Below are 18,931 nucleotides of genomic sequence, written 5' to 3'. Positions count from 1 at the left end.
AATAATTTCCATCTTTGGAATCGTCTTGGATCATTGTAGTGCTGAGGAGAACTAAGTCATTCAGAGTTGATCATCATATAATATTGCTGTACAATGTTCTCCTGGTTCTGTTCATTTCACTTGGCATCAGTTCATGTCTTTCCAGGTTTTTCTGAGAGCATCCTGCTCATCATTTCTTATAGCACAATAGTATTCCATCACAATCATATATCACAACTTGTTCAGCCATTCCCCAGTTGATGGGCTTCCTCTCAATTTTCAATTCTTTGCCGCCACAAAAAGAATTGCTATATTTTTTTTAGGCAGTTGGGGTTAAATGACTTGCCCAGGCTCACACAGCTAGTAGGTGACAAGTGTTTGGTCTGAGGCTGGATTTGAACTCAGGTCCTCCTGACTTCAGGGCCGGTGCTCTATCCACTGTGCTATAAATATTCTTGTATGAATAGATCCTTTTTCTTTTTCTTTGATCTCTTTGGGATATAGACCTGGTAGTGGTAATGTAGAGCAGTAGTTCTTAACCTTAATCAGAGGGCTGGATGGGCCCCTTTGGCAGCAGTCTGGTGAAGCCAATGAGTCCCTTCTCAGGATAATGTTTTTTAATAATGGAAGGAAATTCTAAATTTCAGTTAGAGGTTAGTGAAAATAAAGGTTCAGTTTTTTTCCTATCAGATTCACAGACCGCTTGAAATCTATCCACAGACCAGGTTGCCAGATCCCACAAGCTAAAGCATCTCTAAGGATCTATATAGGGTGGGGGTGGGGAACCTTTGGCCTCAAGGCCACATGTGGCCTCTAGGTCCTGAAGTGCAGCCCTTTGCCTGAATCTAAACTTCACAGAACAAATCCCCTTAATTAAAGGATTTGTTCTGTAAAACTTGGACTCAGTCAAAAGGCCACACCCAAGGACCTAGAAGGCCACATGTGTGGCCTGGAGGCTGCAGGTTCCCCACCCCTTACTAGGGATAAGTGTGATACCATTTTCCACCAGAAAAAAAAAAAAAAACCAACCCTGTATATGAGAGATTCCTTGAAGGTCACTATGTTTAACATCACTTATGTTGTGAAGGTAGAGAAAAAATTTTTTAGCTGACACAGAGAAACCTATCAGGCTGCTAATTAGAGTAGTACATAGAACGCTGGATTTTTTTTTATTTAGGAAGACCTAGGTTCAAATCCTACCTCAGACACTTAGTAGCTTTGTGACCGTGGGTTAAGTCACTAAATTTATCTTAGCCTCCATTTTCTCATCTGTAAAATGGAGATAATCCCAGCACCTACTTCACCAGATTGTTGCTGAGTTGGATTGAGATAAGCGATGAACATGTATAAACTATATCGGATTGCTTACCATCTCAGGGAAGGGGAAGGGATGGAGGGAGGGATAGGATTTGGAACTTCAAAACTTAAAAAAAAATGTTATCCATTACTGTACATGTATAGCCTATATCAGACTGCCATCTTGGGGAGGGGGGGAGGGACAAAAATTTGGAACTCAAAATCTAACAAAAATGAATTTTGAAAACTATCTTTACATGTAATTGGGAAAAAATAAAATACTATTAAGTAAAAAAAATTTAAAAATTCTTTTAACATGTAATTGGGGAAAAATAAAATATATAATTTAAAAAAGAGATAAGTGATGAACTTTGCAAAATGCAAAGCACTATCTAAATGTTAGTTCTTGGTTGTTAAAGTTAATAATCAGATTTTTTCAGGCAAGTTCATGGCTTCATCCACAATCATTTTGATTTTCTTTGTGATTTGAGTATTTGTTCTTGTTCACAGATGTTAATATATTTTTGAAGGCATCCTGATAAAAAGAGGGTCTTCTATAACTTGTAGGCATATGCTACTTCAGAATTCTGGCAATATATTGTCTTTTTTACATGGTAGAAAACCAATGTCCAGACTAATCCATCCTCTTTTGTAGGAAAAGTTAGCACCAGTTTTGAGGTCAACACAATTGGGGTCCCGTTGGATGAATTCTTCAGATGCCGTAGCGTCATGACAGTAACAGAAGGAAATGTCACCCACAACTATTGGGATATCCTTGTACAAGCTTTTATCCAGAACAACACAGTCAGCACCAAAGGTAATGTGCCAAAAGCACACCATAGGATGCTTTGAAACTTAAGACTTTTGTTGGATTTATTATTTGAAAGCATTTCTTAAGGCCTCTTATCCTAGAGATAGGCTAAGAGCATAGTAGCATAGTAGATGGAGAGCTGGCTTCATGTCCCACTTCTGACAAGCACGGCCTGGGTGACTGTGGGTGAGCCAGTCAATCACTCAGTGCTCCAAGCAGCTTTCTGTCACTAGAAGTTGGAGAAGAGGGCACTGCCCTGCTTTGGTAGAGGGAGTTTCCTCACCCGGGAATTCTGTATTCCCAGTCCTTAGCCTTATCCTGTTATCTTCAATGCTTAAAGTTTATATTGGTAATCGTTACCGTGATGCTTGTGACCCTACAAACTCATGGAGTCTAGTTTGTGATGGGCTCAATAAAAACTTAATTACTTCTAGATAATGTTTTAGCTGAGGGCTCCGACAGATGCTGCAGTGGTACTGCTGACCCTTCAGCACATTCCAAGTCTTCTTTGATCTTGACTTTCTAAATTCCCGTATCTGGTTTTTTGTTTGTTTTGTTTTATTTTGTTTTTTTGGAGGCAATCGTGGTTAAGTGACTTGCTCAGGGTCACACAGCTAGTAAGTGTCTGAGGCTGGATTTGAACTCAGGTCCTCCTGACTCTGGGGATAGTGCTCTATCCACTGTACCACCTAGCTGCCCCCTAGTATCTGTTTTTGTCATTGACTTGGTAGTTCATGAAATTTCCTAGCCATATAATTGCTCATTTACTTGTTGTGGATAACTAACTCCCAGATTTAAATTCTGGCCCTGCCACTTGATACTTTGTATGAGCTTGGGCAAGTCCCTTTTCCTTCCTGGGCCTCAGTTTCCTCCTTTGTAAAATTAGATGATCTTTGAGGTCCCTTCCAGCTCTAGATCTTGAATAATATGTGTGACCTTGGACAAGTCACTTCACTCCTCCCTGGGCCTCATTTTTCCTCATCTGTAAAATGATGTGGTTGATGACCTCTGTTCTATATCTACTATCCTAGAAGTCACTTGGTCTCCTTTGGGAAGAAACCTTCTCTTTTTTCGTAGCCTTCAACGTCAAGAAAACAGCAAGGTGAAGTCATCTTTTTTTTCCCCTTCAGAGTTCACGTGTGATGAAGATGAGTCAATTGTATCAACAACCACCCTTACTACGGTGCCTGTTCCTACTTCAAAACCCATCCCTAAAGAAAGACCCCACCCTGGTACCTATTCTGTTAAAAATGGGAGTGCTATTTGTCTCTTGGCTACTATGGGGCTGCAGCTGAACATCACCAAAGATAAGGTACAATTGTCTCCTCTTGTTGTCCCCAACCTCTCTCCTTTTTATTTTTAATTAAATTATTTTGATTTATCAACCATCACTTCCATAAGCTTTTGAGTTTAAAATTTTTCTCCCCCTCCCTCCCCACCAACCTCCCCAAGATGGCGCACAATCTGATATGGGCTATACATATACATTCCTATTAAACATTTTCACATTAGTGATGTTGTAAGGAAGAATTAGAACCAATAGAAGGAACCACCAGAAGGAGGAAACAAAACAGAAGAAAAAAAAATAGCAAATAGTATGCTTTGATCTGCATTCAAACTCCATAGTTCTTTCTTTGGATGTGGATGACATTTTCCATCACGAGGCCTTTGGAGATGTCTTAGATCCTTGTATTGCTGGTCTCTCCTTCTTAATGGGTCATTTTACCTTCAACTGCTGACAAATTGGCCCTGGAATCATGTGGACTTCAAAGGGCTTCCTGGCATTTGTCTTTTAGCTTTTATTTGGATCAATTCCCATTTGCCATGAAGAAGAGTTAATGTAACTTGCAAAATATAATGCCCAACATGCCTTCATCTCTCAAGTAGTAGCAATCCTTCTTACTCTTAAAAATGGCTTAGTTGCTGCGATTCTGCATCACCAACCCAGAGTATAAATAGTTGGTCCTTATTTCCAGGCAGCTAATGTCTAATCATAGGTTTTCATCCAGAGCATTGATCTCTAGATTAGCAGGGGTTGAAATATAGAATAACAGGCATAGATTGGCGAACTCTGCTCCAATGCATCATTGTCCAGTGCTGCAGGACTACTAGCTAATGAATCTTCTTCGCAGAGCTCTGTGTGGGAAGAAAGCAAGCCAGATGTATGGAGCTCTTGTATTCCAGAAAAAAAGGGCATACTTCCTTAGCTTTTTAATTGAAAAGGCTTCTTTTTTTTTTTTTTTAAACTGGGGAACACTTCCTTCCTTTGCTATGATGTAAAAGTAGATTTCTGAATTGTGGCTCACAGGCCCAGAACAGCCTAAAAAAAATCTAGATTTAATTAGAACACAGGTTCTAATCCATTTGTTTTGTCCTGGAGTCTTTGGGCAGTCTGGTGAGGCCTGTGAACCTCTTCTCAGAATAAGGTTTTTCAATGAGTAAAGTAAAATAGATAGGATTACAAAAGAAACCAAATATATTGAAGTAGAATGATCCATTTTTTTTTAAATTGGCAGAATCCAGGCAAATGTTATTTTGTTCACCCTCAAAGATCATATAAGGTCTTAGTACCTTCTTCCTTTCTCTAAAGGTTACTTCACTTTTGAACATTAACCCCAATACGACGGATTATGGTGGCAAGTGTCTTAAGGAATCAGCCACGTTTTGGTTGAATGACAGCAACGAGCACCTTGAATTTCTCTTTGCTATAGTAAGTAACAGTTTTGCATTAATTTCCTGGTTCCTAATTGTTCGACAAGCAAGTATTAAGTGCCTGCTGTGTGCTGGGCATTTTATTAGCTGCTGGGGATACAGAGCTAAAACCAAAACAGTTTCTGTCCTCAGGGAGTTTCCATTCTCCTCAGGGGGAAAGAGCATCAATCAGCAAGCTTGTAGTAAGCACTTACTGTATACTAGGTGCTGGGGATACAGAGACAAAACCAAAACAAGTCCCTGCCTTCAAGGAGCTTAGATTCTATCAAAATGTAATTCATTTCTCCTGGCGACTTAGGTTGGGCAAAGTAACAGCTTTCCCTTTCAGTGTTCTGGCTTTGACCTTTATCTGAGAGGCCCCATGCTATATGCTTCAAGGATCTGTGTCTGTCAGTGTGGGTTTTCCCTCCACTGGTGCAGATTGCAACTTAGCAGACCATCTTTTCGAACTGCTGTGGCCAAAGGATTTATCCCCTTGTAACCACTCTGGTCATGAGTTGCTCTGAGCTGGTTGTCCTGGAACAGCAGGCAAATTGCCTCATCCCCGAGTTTATCTAGCTTGGTATAAGGTCCACCACAGCTTGCATTCCACTGGTATAGCTGTCAAGAGCCCATGTCACAATGAGGAGGCATCAGAGGAGAAGGCCTTCGAGGGGACCCTTCTATTCTAGCTCCTCCCCAAAATGTGGCCTGTGGGGGTCTTTTAAGGAATCTGTGAGCTGGTCTCTTGTATGAATGCTTATGGTAGGCTTCATGCTAAAGGTAACCGCCTTGGTAAAGGGGAGGAGCCAGGACCCCCTAAAATACTCCAGATGGGTTTTTTCTAAAAGCCTTTGCTAAGCACATGTGTTTTTAATATTGCTAGCTAGAACCCCATTATGGCTTTCTAGAAATATTTTAGGACTTTCAAAGAACACTCTCACTTTCGATCCTGACATCGATACAGCCCATGATGGCAATTTTCCTCCCTGTGCACTAACTTCACAGGCCACCCGCACAGTTTGGAAGGCCGTAGGCTGGCTACCCTGCTCTTTACTTTTGGTTGGGTGTTAACTGTTTATGCAGGGTATTCTCAGAGTCTTAGTGCCAGTTTAGGTAACTTAGCCTCTCTGTGCCTTGGTGTCCTCATCTGTAAAATGAGGGGGTTGGACTAGATGACCTCCAAGGTCCCTTCCAGCATGGATTCTAGAATTCCCATGAATTTTGGCAGTGTTGTGGCAAGTGGGAATCAGTAGTCTTTGAGAGTCTTGTCCCTTTCCGGAGTGGTCTGTGAATGGAGATTATTTGAGAATCTTCCGTATAGAAGAGCGGTTTTCACATTAGGGGTTATTTTTAAGACCACTATTTCCACTTTTGTAGAGCTAACCTGTCACAGTGCTGGGCTTGGAGTCAGGAAGTGGTGGGTTCTAATCCTGCCTCCAGCACATACCAGCATGACTGTGGACAAGTTCTTTAACCTCGTGCTGACCCAGGCAGCTCTGTAAGACTCAGTGACTGATGATTTGCCAAAGCACACTCAAGGAGTTCCAGAAGATGTCACAGATCCCGACCAACCCCCCTCCTCCACCCCTCAAATTGGTTCTTACTGGAACACATTTGTTGTGTATTTCTCTAATCTGTAGCCTCCCCCCCCCCCCCTAGAATGATGGTCATGTGTAAACTAGTCTGAGGACTCATCATAGACTAACTGTTAAGTTATTAGGAATCATTTGGATAAGAATATACCTTTTCTCCCTTTATTGAAATTTGCCCCCATTATTTGGCCTATCTTTGACTACTTTGACTACTTTGACTACGAAATTGTATTTGAAATTACTCCTTAAGCTTATCATTGGCAGCCCTGACCATATTGACTAATTTAAGTTATATAGGCTAGCTCTAGATTCATTTTCATGTGTACTATGATATAAAGTAGATTAAATATTTTTTTAAATTTTTTTGTGAGGCAATTGGGGTTAAGGGACTTGCCCAGAGTCATATAGCTAGTGAGTGTTATTTGTCTGAGGTTGGATTTGAACTCAGGTCCTCCTGATTCCAGGGCTGGTGCTTTATCCATTGTGCCACCTAGCTTGCCCAGTTTTGCTTTTTTTTTTTAAACACGCATAGAACTATGCTGTGATGGGCCAGATGTAAAAGGTATATTCTTTGGGTCTGGTAACAGGACAGTGTTAGGGCTTTATTGTGAAGATTTTTTTTTTTTAGTGAATTTTTGTTTGATTTGTCCAATGTTACCATATGTTTAAAGTATGTATGTATGTATGTATGGCTTCTTATACCAATCAAAACTGACTGTCCTAGGAAAACGAAGTTAATAACATTTTGGTATAAAAAAGTTAAAAAAATACTCCCAAGTAGTTTGATGCTTAAATCTAACTATTAAATAAAGCCCTTTGAATAATGAAATAAGATTTTAAAAAACCCACTGTTATATCAGCACCATAAGACCTAATTGTGGTCCATACCACCTTCAGGCTTGACTCATTTAGCTCCATAGAGGAAAGAATGCCATCTGTTGTTGTTGCTGGGTTTTTGAATCCTATTTATTTACCCCATAATGCTAAGATAGAGGAACCCTAGGTGGCTAAGGGCCATGTCATCAAAACTGTGTCGAGGAAGGAGAAGGAAAACATTGATGAAGAGCCTTTGGTATTTCTTTTGAGGTCTCCTAGGAGAGATAGTGAGCCAAAAAGACCCAGGTTCAAGTCTTACGTCTGATATACACTGGTGTGTGACCCTGGGCAAGTCACCTAACCTCTCTCAATGCCCTAGATGACTATGGAAGACTAGAAATTGCATAGAAGGTTCCATCCTACACTGGCAGAAAGTGTTTCTTCAGCTGGAAGTTTCTCAGGCCAATGAAATCCTGGGCCCAGGCCCTGTCCCTATATCCAGTTGCTCCCATGGATTCAGGATCTCATGTTGAGTGGGGGGGTGGGGTGCCTCCCTCAATTGCTGTAGTTGCCCACCTCATCACACATTTCCACCCATGTCCAGTTTCTGTTTTTCTTCAACGATATTGATCTGTGCCTGGCTTTCATCTGCTCCGTTATCTTGGGCTTTGGCCTGCCTTTTTCCCTCTGGATGTTTAATGTTCTCTGTAGACAGTTGTGAGATGATCTTATGTGTTGTTTAACTGAAAGCTTTCTTCAAACAGAAAAATGGCAACCGGTTCTATCTGAAAGGGGTGAATGTCAGCTTGACTTTTGTAAACAGTTCTGGTAAGCCAAGTCGGGTCCTCTCGACCTGAGGAGGGGAGGGAGGGGACAGGGGGAGAGGATAACCAAGGGTTACTAGAAACCTGGCACTTGACCTTGGATTAGCTATATTTAGCAAATACTTAACTATTTCGAGTTCCTCTGATGTTCTCCTTGAGACCAAATACTAGCTTATAGTTAGAAATGAAGTCACATCTAAAATTTGGAATCTTGCTTAATTAAAGTTTATGGATGGAACTCTAAGATAGGCAGAGCATTAAGTCCTTTCAAAGTAGGGAAGTGGAAGAGGAAAGGGAATAAGCATTTCTATGATACCTACTATGTGCCAGGCATTGTGCTAAGCACTTTTTATAAATATTATTTCATAGTATGGCTCAAAAGGATCAGACGTATTTGGACTGTAGAGAAGGCTAAAGGCTAAGAGTGGTGGAGAGACAAGGGCATCAGACTTCGAGTCAGAGAACCTGCCTTAGGCAAGGCACTTCACTTTTCTGGGTCTCAGTTTCCCCTTCAGTAAAATGAGGGGATTGAACTAGAAAGTCCCTGAGATTCTTTCTACCCCTAGCTCTGTGATCCCATGTCTGATCTTGGGCAAATCCCTTCCCTTTCCTGGGCCTCAATTTCCTCCTCTGTAAAATGAGAGGGTTGGATAAGATGACCTATGAGGCTCTGTGTTCCATCTCTAGCTCTCTTGTGTTATGTGCCCTTGAGCAAGTCCCTTCCCCTCTCTGGGCCTCAGTTTCCTTCTTTGTAAAGTGAGGGGGTTAGACTAGATGGTCTCTGTGGTCCCTTTTAGCTCTAGAACTAGGATTCTATGTGTGACCTTGGGCAAGTCCCTTCTCTCAGTTTCCTCCTCTGTAAAATTAAGGGGTCGTAAAAAATGGCCTTTAAGGCCCCCTTCCAGCTCCAAGTCTATGATTCTAAGATTCTAAGGAGAATATTAAAGACATTCAGTAAGCCCATTAGCCATTACAAATAGTAAATTATGAAAAGCAATTCTATGTGTCCCAAGCTAGCACATTTAACTGAGAATCTTAAGACCTTCCATAAGCTCGAAGTTGATATTTAAAGAAATAACTGATCTTTATCTTTCTTTAAAGATTTCGTTGCTGCGAATAACAACCTTAACTGTTGGGATGCCCCAATAGGAAGTTCTTACATGTGCAACAAAGAGGATACTATTGCAGTTTCTGACACATTTCAAATAAATACTTTTGATCTAAGGGTGCAGCCTTTCAATGTGGTGGAAGGAAAGTATTCTACAGGTAAGAATAAACCAGATTTTCTTAAAACTTTCTTCTGTGGACACATAATCACAGAAGTCATGAACCCGACAGTCCAATAGAGAAAGTACACATTTTTCTGGGCGTCAGGCATAAGCCATACTGCAGATGAGACTGAAATTTGCACTCACTTTGCTCAGACTAAGTTGATCAAACCGGTAGAATTCAAGAAGAGCCAAACATGAAGAAGAAAATGTATGGAAAAAATGAGAGCAGCTTTAGTGAACTTAGTCGATGGGCTAGACCACAGGTCAGCAAACTACACAGGTCTGTTTTTGTATGGCTTGTGAGCTAAGGATGATTTTTACATTTTAAAATTAAGTTTTATTCTATTTAAAAATGTAAGAACTAATCAGGCAACAGGCCCGATTTGGCCTATTGGTTTGGTGACCCCTGGGCTAGACCTCCCCCTGCCCTTTTTGAGGACAAGTTTTAGTAAGTGATAGGAACTTGATAACTAAGGTCAGCAGACAGGAATCGTTTAAATCCCCCTTGGTTTTATTTTTCAAACCACCAGTTAAATGGAGGTCTTTGAAAAATATGGTAAATTTGGATTATCTTGACCAGCTCGACAAAGCACAGGATTTGTGTCCAGGTGGGCTTTGGGGAGTATCCTCAGTGGTAAACAGCACAGTCTTACATACACTGATCCCAAAAGCAATGCCAATTTTTTAGATGTGTTAGAAAAAAAAAAAGTAACATTAACGGCATTGCAGGATTATTCACTAATTCTAAGTCATGCACATGTTTCTTTCACTAAAATGCCCTTTCTCTCTATCTAATTTTGTTTTGCAACTAGGGATAAATAGACCATATCAGTTATCCCCATCTTCTTCTGCATACAGAATTCTCACAGTTAAATATAACCCATAAGCCTTAGAGTATACTGTAAATAAAACTAGCCGTGCTCTTATGAAACATTGCAGTGATTTTGCAATAGGGTTGAATTTCGAATTTGATTTCGTTCTGTGAAAATTAAGCTTTTCACATCATTGCAACCCAAATGTTTACTTCTGAAATTAATTTTTCCCCCCTGTCAATCCTTCAATGATTTGGATTCTTTGAGAACTTTATTTTGGGTATCTTTTTCTGACCTCGTGTGTTATTAACCTTGCTTTGGTCTCAGATTTCCATTGAGGGTTTAAGAGTCTATTCAAATGTGTTTATAACTCAGTTATTTGTAATAGAAATGAGCTATGTTTTCTTCTCATTTGGAACTCTGGCCTCACATGTACAAAGGTTTAAGAATACCCATCCAGAACATAAAACCTGGTAAACTTTGGTAACATGATACATTAATCCATTCATGAAAATAGACTCTTGTCCACAGGTGCCTAAAATCACACCAGCTATGCTTGGCTAAGTAGGGCAAGATGGAAGAATTGGGGTGGAAAGCAGGGAACATGGATTGGTCACAGAAAAAGGAGCATTGTGGTATATGGTAGAACAGAGTCCTAGATTTGGAGGCAAAAGACCTGAGTGTGAATCTCGGCTCTGTTCCTTACTGCTTGTGTCTCTTCCCTTGAGCCTCAGCTTCCTCCTCTACAAAATGAGGCAGCTGGACTAGCTACCCTCCGAGGTCCCTTCCCCCTATATTTTTGTGATCCTATGTTGTGACATTGGGCAAGTCACTTCTTTTCTATGGGCCTCAGTTTCCTCACCTGTCATATGAGAGGACTGAACTACATGGCTCCTTAAGTCCCATCCAGCTCTTGATCCAGGAGCCTCTGGAGCCAGAGTGATTTAGAACTTTTATCTGTGACTTTGGGAGTGGGGAGAAACGGCCCATCTTTTTGACTCTTGGGTATTTGTGATCTGTCCCTCAGTTGTTTGTTTCTGTGGGGAGGATGAGACCTGGCAGCCTAAGCTGCTTTGGTCCAACATTTCTGGTAATTTCCAGCCCCAATTCCAAGTAAGCAGCTGAGGCATGTGGTTCCTGTCTGTGAGTTAGTAGGGAGTACCACTTTCTTCACCTCTTCTGGAGTTCCCAAGTCACCCAACCCCAAGGAAAACCGACTCCACCTGGTAGACATTCACCCTCCCATCAAGCTTCCATCCTGGAACCGTGGTCTCCATACACTTCCTATAAAGCACCAGCTTTTTAGGGAGGAGCAGACAGCCTTGAGGGGTGGCTCTTGGGCCCATGTTTGCCAACTCCTTGCTTGGGGTCATCTCCAATTCTCTGGGGCTTTGATCTGGCTCCAAAAGCTGGTTGCTTAAAACAACTTGCCTTTTGAAAACTAAGCCAAAAACAATATTTTTTAAGCTCAGTATAAGCAGTTACAGACAAATCAAGGATTTTGCTTGTATTTACTGTTTGTCACACACTTTTTCTATCTACAGCCCAGGAGTGCTCACTGGACGATGACAGCATTCTAATACCAGTTATAGTTGGTGCCGGGCTTGCAGGCTTGATTCTCATTATAGTGGTTGCTTACATAATTGGCAGAAGAAAAAGCTATGCTGGATATCAGACCTTGTAAACCAAATCACTGTTTACAGTATGATGAAGCAAGTGCAAGTTCCAAAATTAAACATCATTCGATTAAAATACCCTTAGCCGTGACCCAGAACCTAGGGGGTGTGGGAATTGAAACAGAAACAACAACAACAAACGAAACAACAATAATAAAAAAAAAAAGCAAATGCATGGTCATGTGGCTTTACTTTCCCAACTAAGAAGTAAACTCATTGGGTCTCCATTCTTCAACGAAAAAAAAAAAGAGTGAGAGAGAGAGAGAAAAAAAGACATTCATAACCAAATGGATTAAAGATCCCATTTTTGTGCTCTTGTTACTATTTCAGCCTTTGAGCTATATACTCCTATGGCTAGAGATAAGGAAAATGTTTAATAATAAAAGGAATTACCTGCATATAGCAAGCTGGGGCATTTTTCCCCCTCTCCCCTTCCTCTCTCTACTGAAATTTGTACTTGCTTCTTCTGTGTTTTTATGATGATCTGTTTGGAAGACAAACTTAGTGCAACCTTTGCTAATTCTGTACATCTCGATCTTGGAAATACTCACGAATGGATGTGGCCAGTGCCGAGCAATATCTCACTCTTAGGACTGAATGTTCCCTTTAAAGCATTTTGAATGTGTTTGTTTAAAGTAGCTGTAAAACCCAGAGTTACAGAAAGATTTCATTTTCTCTTCTTCCCACTTCCCCTCCCTCCCCTCTCACTTCTCCCTTTATTAGTGTGGCTTCTCTTTGGTTGTAAACAAACTACTGGATAGTGTTGAAAACACAGAATCTCAACAGTTCTTTCAATCTTGTTTCTAAGTCCTTTAGCTCACAGGCTATTTGTCATGTGCTCATTAGTATACTCTCTGTAGGCTGACTTCTTGTATCTGCAATCGTAAAACTAACAGAAGTTTCTTTTTGGCTGTTATAGCATCCTTGCTGGTATTGGGTTGAAAAAGGAAATTCTAAGTTGATTAATTAGCTTGACATCTACATGATGACATGCACTTACCTTTTATCTGTGCATATAGTGTCCTGTGCAGGGCCTGAATGTCACTGTCTTCTTGGAGCAATGGCCATCCCAAAAGATGCTCTCATCTCTGTTTCTGAGCCAGCACGACCTTTTTTTTTTTTTTTAACTACTCCCCCTTTCCTCCCATTGAAATGAGTCTGTGCTAATTAGAACTTGCATTGTGGTTGTTTCTGATGGCAGGGTCCGTTGGTCTATTTTGTGCTCCTTTGTGTGCCTTGTGGTGAGATGCGCCCATTATCCATTCGTGGGCAGCACCTAATGTTTATGAAGAATGATTTGGGTGGAGCAAATGCTTTGGGGTAGAGCAAAACATCGGGGCTTAGTGGGTGGCAGAGAGCACACAAGTTGGTGGCCAAAATAGAGCATCCTTTTTCCTTGTCTTGTTTTGTTTTCGAAGAGAGAGGGAGACATTCTGATGATGTTGCTAAACTACTATTATAATGAAGATTTTTATTTTTATTTTTTGCAATCCAGTCATCGTAAATGATCTGGGTGGGTATTTAAATGCCACAAATCCTGACTGCACTATATATACACAGGGTGACCCAAAAGTCTGTGTGGTTTTAAGTAGCTGAAAACAGCACAGACTTTTGGGACATTCTATCTATGGAGAGGGAGTGGGGAGAGATTGAGAGATTTGAAGATTGAGAAACAGATTGAGAGAGGAGGATTGGGAGAGAGAGAGAGTGAAAAAGAATTTGAGATTGAGAGATTTCCCCAGACACCTACACAATAGTAACCCATGCGTGCTAGGTCTAGCTCTAACAAGCCTGTTGAAATGATGGCTGTTTTTCACCCATCCTTGGCCTTTTAGTTGGCACTTTCACTCAGCTGGCAGAGAATTGACTTGGTACTTAGTTGAGGGTTGTACAGAGCCGTAGCACCATGGTGTTCAAACACTTCCTAAAGTTGAATTAGATACTTGGTAGCAAAGACTGTAAATTACTACTTTTGTCATTTGTCGAGCGTGAAAAGAAATCTAGAAAGTCTATCGAGAGTTCTTAATCTACAATCGGGTTTTAATATTGGTGACGCAATAAGGAAAGATAATGCACAAAAGTCTTTGGGCCTTCAATTCCAAACTGAAGCTTTTACAGATTGGGAAGCACAGGAGGGAGACATGGCACTCGACCCAGTTGAACCAAGATTTAGATCTCCAGATTATATACCTGCCTTGTATTTTAAAAATACCTCTAATTACCACTGTTTTGTAGAAGGGTTGACTTGCAATTTCATTGACTCTCTTCTTTTATGTGGATTGGTTTATATATAGTTGTTCAGCTGTTAATTTGTGTAGCTGTGTGTCCTTTGCACCTTGTGTGTAACTCATTCACACCACAAGGTTGAACTGAATGTCAGATTTGAAGATAGTAAATACCTTCATAGTAACTTACCTGTAGTTAAAAGAGAGTTTACAAGAGGAAAAACTAGTCTATGTAAATATTTTTCTCATGTGTTTCTGCTTAAAATTATTTGAACCACTGTCAATTTAACCTTCATATTGCTTTGCAAAATAAAGCTCTTTTTCCTTTCTTAAGGAAACTTGGTCACATTTTGTTTAAATGGTTCAAGCCAAGATTTCTCACACTGTGTAATTTCCTTTCTAAAGGAGAAACTTGGACATTCTGTTGGTGGAAGTGAGATCAAATTATTTTCTCTCTGGGTCCCACTTCCTTTCCCACCTCCATCTCCATTCATGCTTTCATCATGTTATTGGTGAGTTGCCAGGTGAAGGGAGTTTCTACGTTCCTTATACCAATGGATAAAGTTACAGAGCAGGGAGACTTTGTTGGTGGCAAGGTGTGTATGTGTGGGGAAAGTGGGAGGTTAGGGCGTGATGGACCCTGGGAGTGAGTAGGCTTCTCGGCATTGAATTTCTTTCCTTCGGATATTAGGAGGGGGCAGCATGGTGCAATCGAAGTACTGCTTGATTTAGAGTTAAAGGAGCCAGGTTCAAATCTTGGCTATCCTACTTCCTGGTTGTGTGTAAGTTATTTGAACTCTGAGCCTCAGTTGGACTAGAATTCAGAGGTGGGGAACCTCTAAGGTTCCTTCCAGCTCTAAATCTATGATTCCAAATCTCTGAGCCTATCATCTTGTGAACCTTTCTGAAACCCAAGTGGTGCTGGTACTGTTCTGCATTGTCTATCCCACCACTTAGGTTTATCAAAAGCCAAAGGCTCTTTCAGGGATTAGTTGTGCTGGTTGACAACTAGACAAAATGCAAACTGTGTTTCTCTTCCAGTATCTAGAGCTTATATATATCTTAGACCAAAGGTAGCTCTTGTGAGTTTACATAGCTTCTCTTCTGACTTCTAAGGTTGATCATGGGTCTTTAATGTTGAGGGAGTACCTCTTGTTCAGAAGCTCAGGGTAGGTCGGAACCGTGAACATTCTCCTTAAGTAGTCTTCATTTCTGTATTACACATATAATTGTAATTCACTTCTCAGTTCTTTTTAAAAGAATGGAACCCTCAAATTTTGAGATAAGAAAGTTGTTATCTCAATAGATCATTTGATCACTGGAGACTTTTTCTCAATAACTCGATTTAATTTTCTCCATTTTGCCCTAACCAAGCCTTTTATGAAGAGCAACTCCTGACTCTGTACCAACCAGCTGTTTGACTTTGGATAAATCACTTGTCCACTTGGGTTCTCAGTTTCCCCTTCTGCAAATTGAGAGAGTCGACTAGATAAATGATCTCTTTGCTCCCCCTTCCAGCTCTGAATCTTTGAGTTTTCTTTGGCTTTGTGGGATGCTTAATTTTCATTTAAGTATGAACCACCCAAGGGGCAGCTCGGTGGCACAGTGGAAAGCTCCATCTTCTTGAGTTCAAATCTGACCTCAGGCACTTCCTAGCTGTGTGACCTTGGGCAAGTCACTTAACCCTGTTTGCCTCAGTTTCCTCAGCTGTAAAATGAGCTGGAGAAGGACATGGCAAACCATTCCAGTATCTTTGGCAAGAAAACCCCAAATACGGTCACAAAGAGTCAGACATGACTGAAACAACTGAATAACTATGAACCACTCAAACACTTGAGCATCCTAAACCCTAACTAGGCTAAGCTATATAGCGACTCGCCCTTTGTCTTCTAACATGGTACACCAGGAAAAGGCAGCATCTTCAGTCTCTTACTGTTTTACAGATTGATTATTCCAAAATTTCTTCTCTGCATTTTTCTCCAAGAAGGCCATTTCAGTCCTCTCGCTTCTTTATCACAAACTGTCTGCATCTATCAATAAAATATAATTTTCTTCTTAGGTACCAGGATAGAACTGAGCAGGTATCAGGTTTTTTTTTCCAGTTTAAATGAGAGGACAAATGTCATTAGAACAGGCTGATAATGTTGCAAATTGAAGCTATCACACCAAAATGTAATTCTTTATGCTAGTTTCTCAAGCAGAGCTTGGTATCAGAGATAGGCATGTAATTGGTTTGAGGGGATTTGGGGCTTTGTAACAAATTCAGAATAGAATGGTCCTTTCTTTCTAGTTGAGTAACAGGCATATTCCAAGTGTAGGTTTGCATCCCAGCAATCGTGTTGAAACTTGATTTGAAGCATTCTTTAATTGGCTAGCATTTTAAGAGTAACAAGTTGAAGACTCTAGTTAAAACTTGTCCTTAAATCTCCGCTGCAAAGCTCTTCTGCCTTGCCCATTTATTCTGTTGGGCCTTTTCTATTCTATTCTATTCATTCTTTTCTATTCTATTCACCTTTGCCCTGTAACATTGCTTTTTGGAAATGGAGAAATCTGTGCTGCTTTTGTGATTTTAAAATTAATCCCAAAATAAATTTTTTTGTCTTCTTTTCAGCACTAGGTGGTGTTAAGCCCTTACCAGGTGGCGGGTCATCAAGAGACTTTCAGAATGAAATTAACTTTGATTTAGGTTGCGATCTCATTAAAATAATGGCCTTTCCATTGCTTATAGAACTGCAAAAGTAAATTTGAATTATATTCAATAAAATATTGGATTCTAGTGAAGTATTTTCCCCTAAGTCAAGAGCTACTCGAACTTAGTTTTTTCCTCTAGTTGAGAGCATTTGAAGTAGGTGATAAAGTTTTTTCTTGATGCTTTGTTGCCTGAATTGCCCTTTTGATCCACTTTGCTCATTTATGGCTTTTGATGAAAACTGAATTGGTAATATTTGTTAAATTAGGTGTCATTATGAGTAGGTTTCTAATTTTGGAGGAAGACTAATATGAGCTAGACTCCATTTTGGCACCTCATTTCACCAACAAAGCAAAAGAATTCAGACTGTGTCACAAGTCAGGTCTGGTGCTTAACAACAGGAGAACAATGAGTGAGGATTTGGGTAAGGTAAGGAGTAGAGAAGATACAGGGCTCAACAGTGTTTCACTGATCTGGCGCCCTTAGTTTATCTGAACATAGATGAGAAGGAAGGTAGTCTTCAAGGTCATGCGCTTGATTTCTAGGAATGGAGTAGATGATGCCTTCACTCAGCCTATTGCCTTGAATTTTATTCATAATTCTAACAAACTTTTTTATTTGGTTTCCCAGATGAGAGATTAGAAATGGGTGGAAGGGTTGTTAGAAACAAACTGAAGGCAGGGAAAACTGGCAGTTGACAGCCTAATATTAAAGGAGACCGGAATTCCCATTGTATAATAGTTAGGCAACATTTTATGTAGGGGCAGAACAGTCCTACAGACTTAAGTGGTCCCGACAGGCATCGTTGTGTTACAACCCAGGACAATACTCGTTCTCGATAAAAGATCACCTCCCAAAAAAACTTCAGTTACCATCGGTTTCCCCTTTAATAAGGCAGGGAAGAGAATAAATGCATTGTAGAAAGTTTTCAATCCAAAATGGATGAAATTTTTTTTTTTTTAAAAAAAAGATGTGCTGCTTATAGGGCTATGTTTCACTCAGTTATCTCAGAAAATTCACTTAGGTTGAAACAATTTATTCCATAATGAGGTCAGGTAAATTAGCTGAAGTAAAAAACAAGCCCAAGAACAGATGATAAAACACTTCCCTCTTCTCAAGAGAGAGGCAGGGAGTGGAACTGAGACTACAGAATGTTGGACAAGTGGCCAGCATGGTGGTAGTGTCTGTGTTGTTTACCAAAAAAGTGGGGGCAGAGTAGGGTCCTACATTTAAACTGTTGTTTAAAAGAAGGGGGGGAGCACCAAAAAACCCACAAACCAGAAGATATCAATAAAACCTATTTTTAAAATTAAAGTTAAAAAGAAATTGAGTATTCTGACATGATTTGATGACTTTTCATTCACTCTTGATTTTGATTGGTTTTCAGTTATTTTTTTCTCTCTCAAATTTGCCCTTTTTCCACATCTAGCTGAAGACTGCCGTGCAGACGATGACCACTTCGTTGTACCCATAGCTGTGGGAGCATCATTGGGAGGATTAGTTATACTGGTGCTGTTGGCTTATATTATTGGTCACAGACACCAGAGTACCAGATATGAGCGATTTTAGCACCTGGATTGACCCTGTCCCAATTTAGCAGCATGTTTACCACATAATCAAAAGAAAGTGGTTTCTTAAGTGATTATTAGTTCAAGCTATTTTTAGGGAGAAATAATAGACCCAGTATTTTAAAAGGAAACATTTCTAATGAAAGCTGTACTATTTATAAAACTGCAAATCAGAGTCGTGCTTTCACTGGCCCTTAGATAGGAGCTTGGGTTCCACAGCTCATCTACATTCAGTGCTGAAATGAACGCTTCTGCAATCTTAGCCAAGCTTTGATCAGAAGTTCAAGTGCCTTAAACTATTAGGAAGGTGGGCACCATTTGAATAAAATATGTACTTACGCATAAATGAAATGATGACTTGTTTCCCTGACAGTGTTTTCAATGTATTGATGTTTGAGCTCTTGTGATTAAAGCTTTGTTGTCATGCCTTCTGTATACTGTTCATTACAATAAATATTGACGCTGTGGCCCGAGTGCCCATCAGATATGATCAACCTTTGGTTTTCCATTGAGTAAATAAGAGATGGTGGTCCTCAGACCAGCTGGCATTCAGAGGAATACAGGACCATTATGCTGGCTGCCTTTGTTTAACAGAGACAGCTGTGGGGAAGTGGGGGGTGGCTGAGAATGCCACACTTGGACTTGGGATCCTGCTTTTTACTAGTTGTGTGATTTAGG

The 18,931-nt window shown here is 40.3% G+C and overlaps 1 protein-coding gene across 3 annotated transcripts in view; it reads left to right on the top strand.

Annotated features, from left to right (window-relative positions):
• LAMP2 (lysosomal associated membrane protein 2) overlaps window positions 1-18,931 on the top strand; it is a 37,628-nt gene that overhangs the window by 13,699 nt on the left and 4,998 nt on the right. Inside the window, exons 4-9 of one of the 3 annotated variants that reach the window (XM_027861384.1) lie at window positions 1,931-2,092; window positions 3,217-3,398; window positions 4,677-4,796; window positions 7,953-8,016; window positions 9,114-9,278; window positions 18,115-18,736. In XM_027861384.1, coding sequence (XP_027717185.1) covers window positions 1,931-2,092; window positions 3,217-3,398; window positions 4,677-4,796; window positions 7,953-8,016; window positions 9,114-9,278; window positions 18,115-18,254 — 833 coding nt within the window. In that variant the 3' untranslated portion in view covers window positions 18,255-18,736. Of the gene's footprint in view, window positions 1-1,930; window positions 2,093-3,216; window positions 3,399-4,676; window positions 4,797-7,952; window positions 8,017-9,113; window positions 9,279-11,639; window positions 11,943-18,114; window positions 18,737-18,931 lie in introns of those variants that run through there. The other 2 variants (XM_027861383.1, XM_027861382.1) reach the window with 2 other exon arrangements.

Source organism: Vombatus ursinus, unplaced genomic scaffold, assembly GCF_900497805.2.
Source record: "Vombatus ursinus unplaced genomic scaffold, bare-nosed wombat genome assembly UNPS02014735.1, whole genome shotgun sequence".
Lineage (NCBI taxonomy): Eukaryota > Metazoa > Chordata > Mammalia > Diprotodontia > Vombatidae > Vombatus > Vombatus ursinus.
The sequence above is the reverse complement of the archived record's forward strand: the minus strand, read 5'-3'. Positions and strand labels throughout refer to the sequence as shown.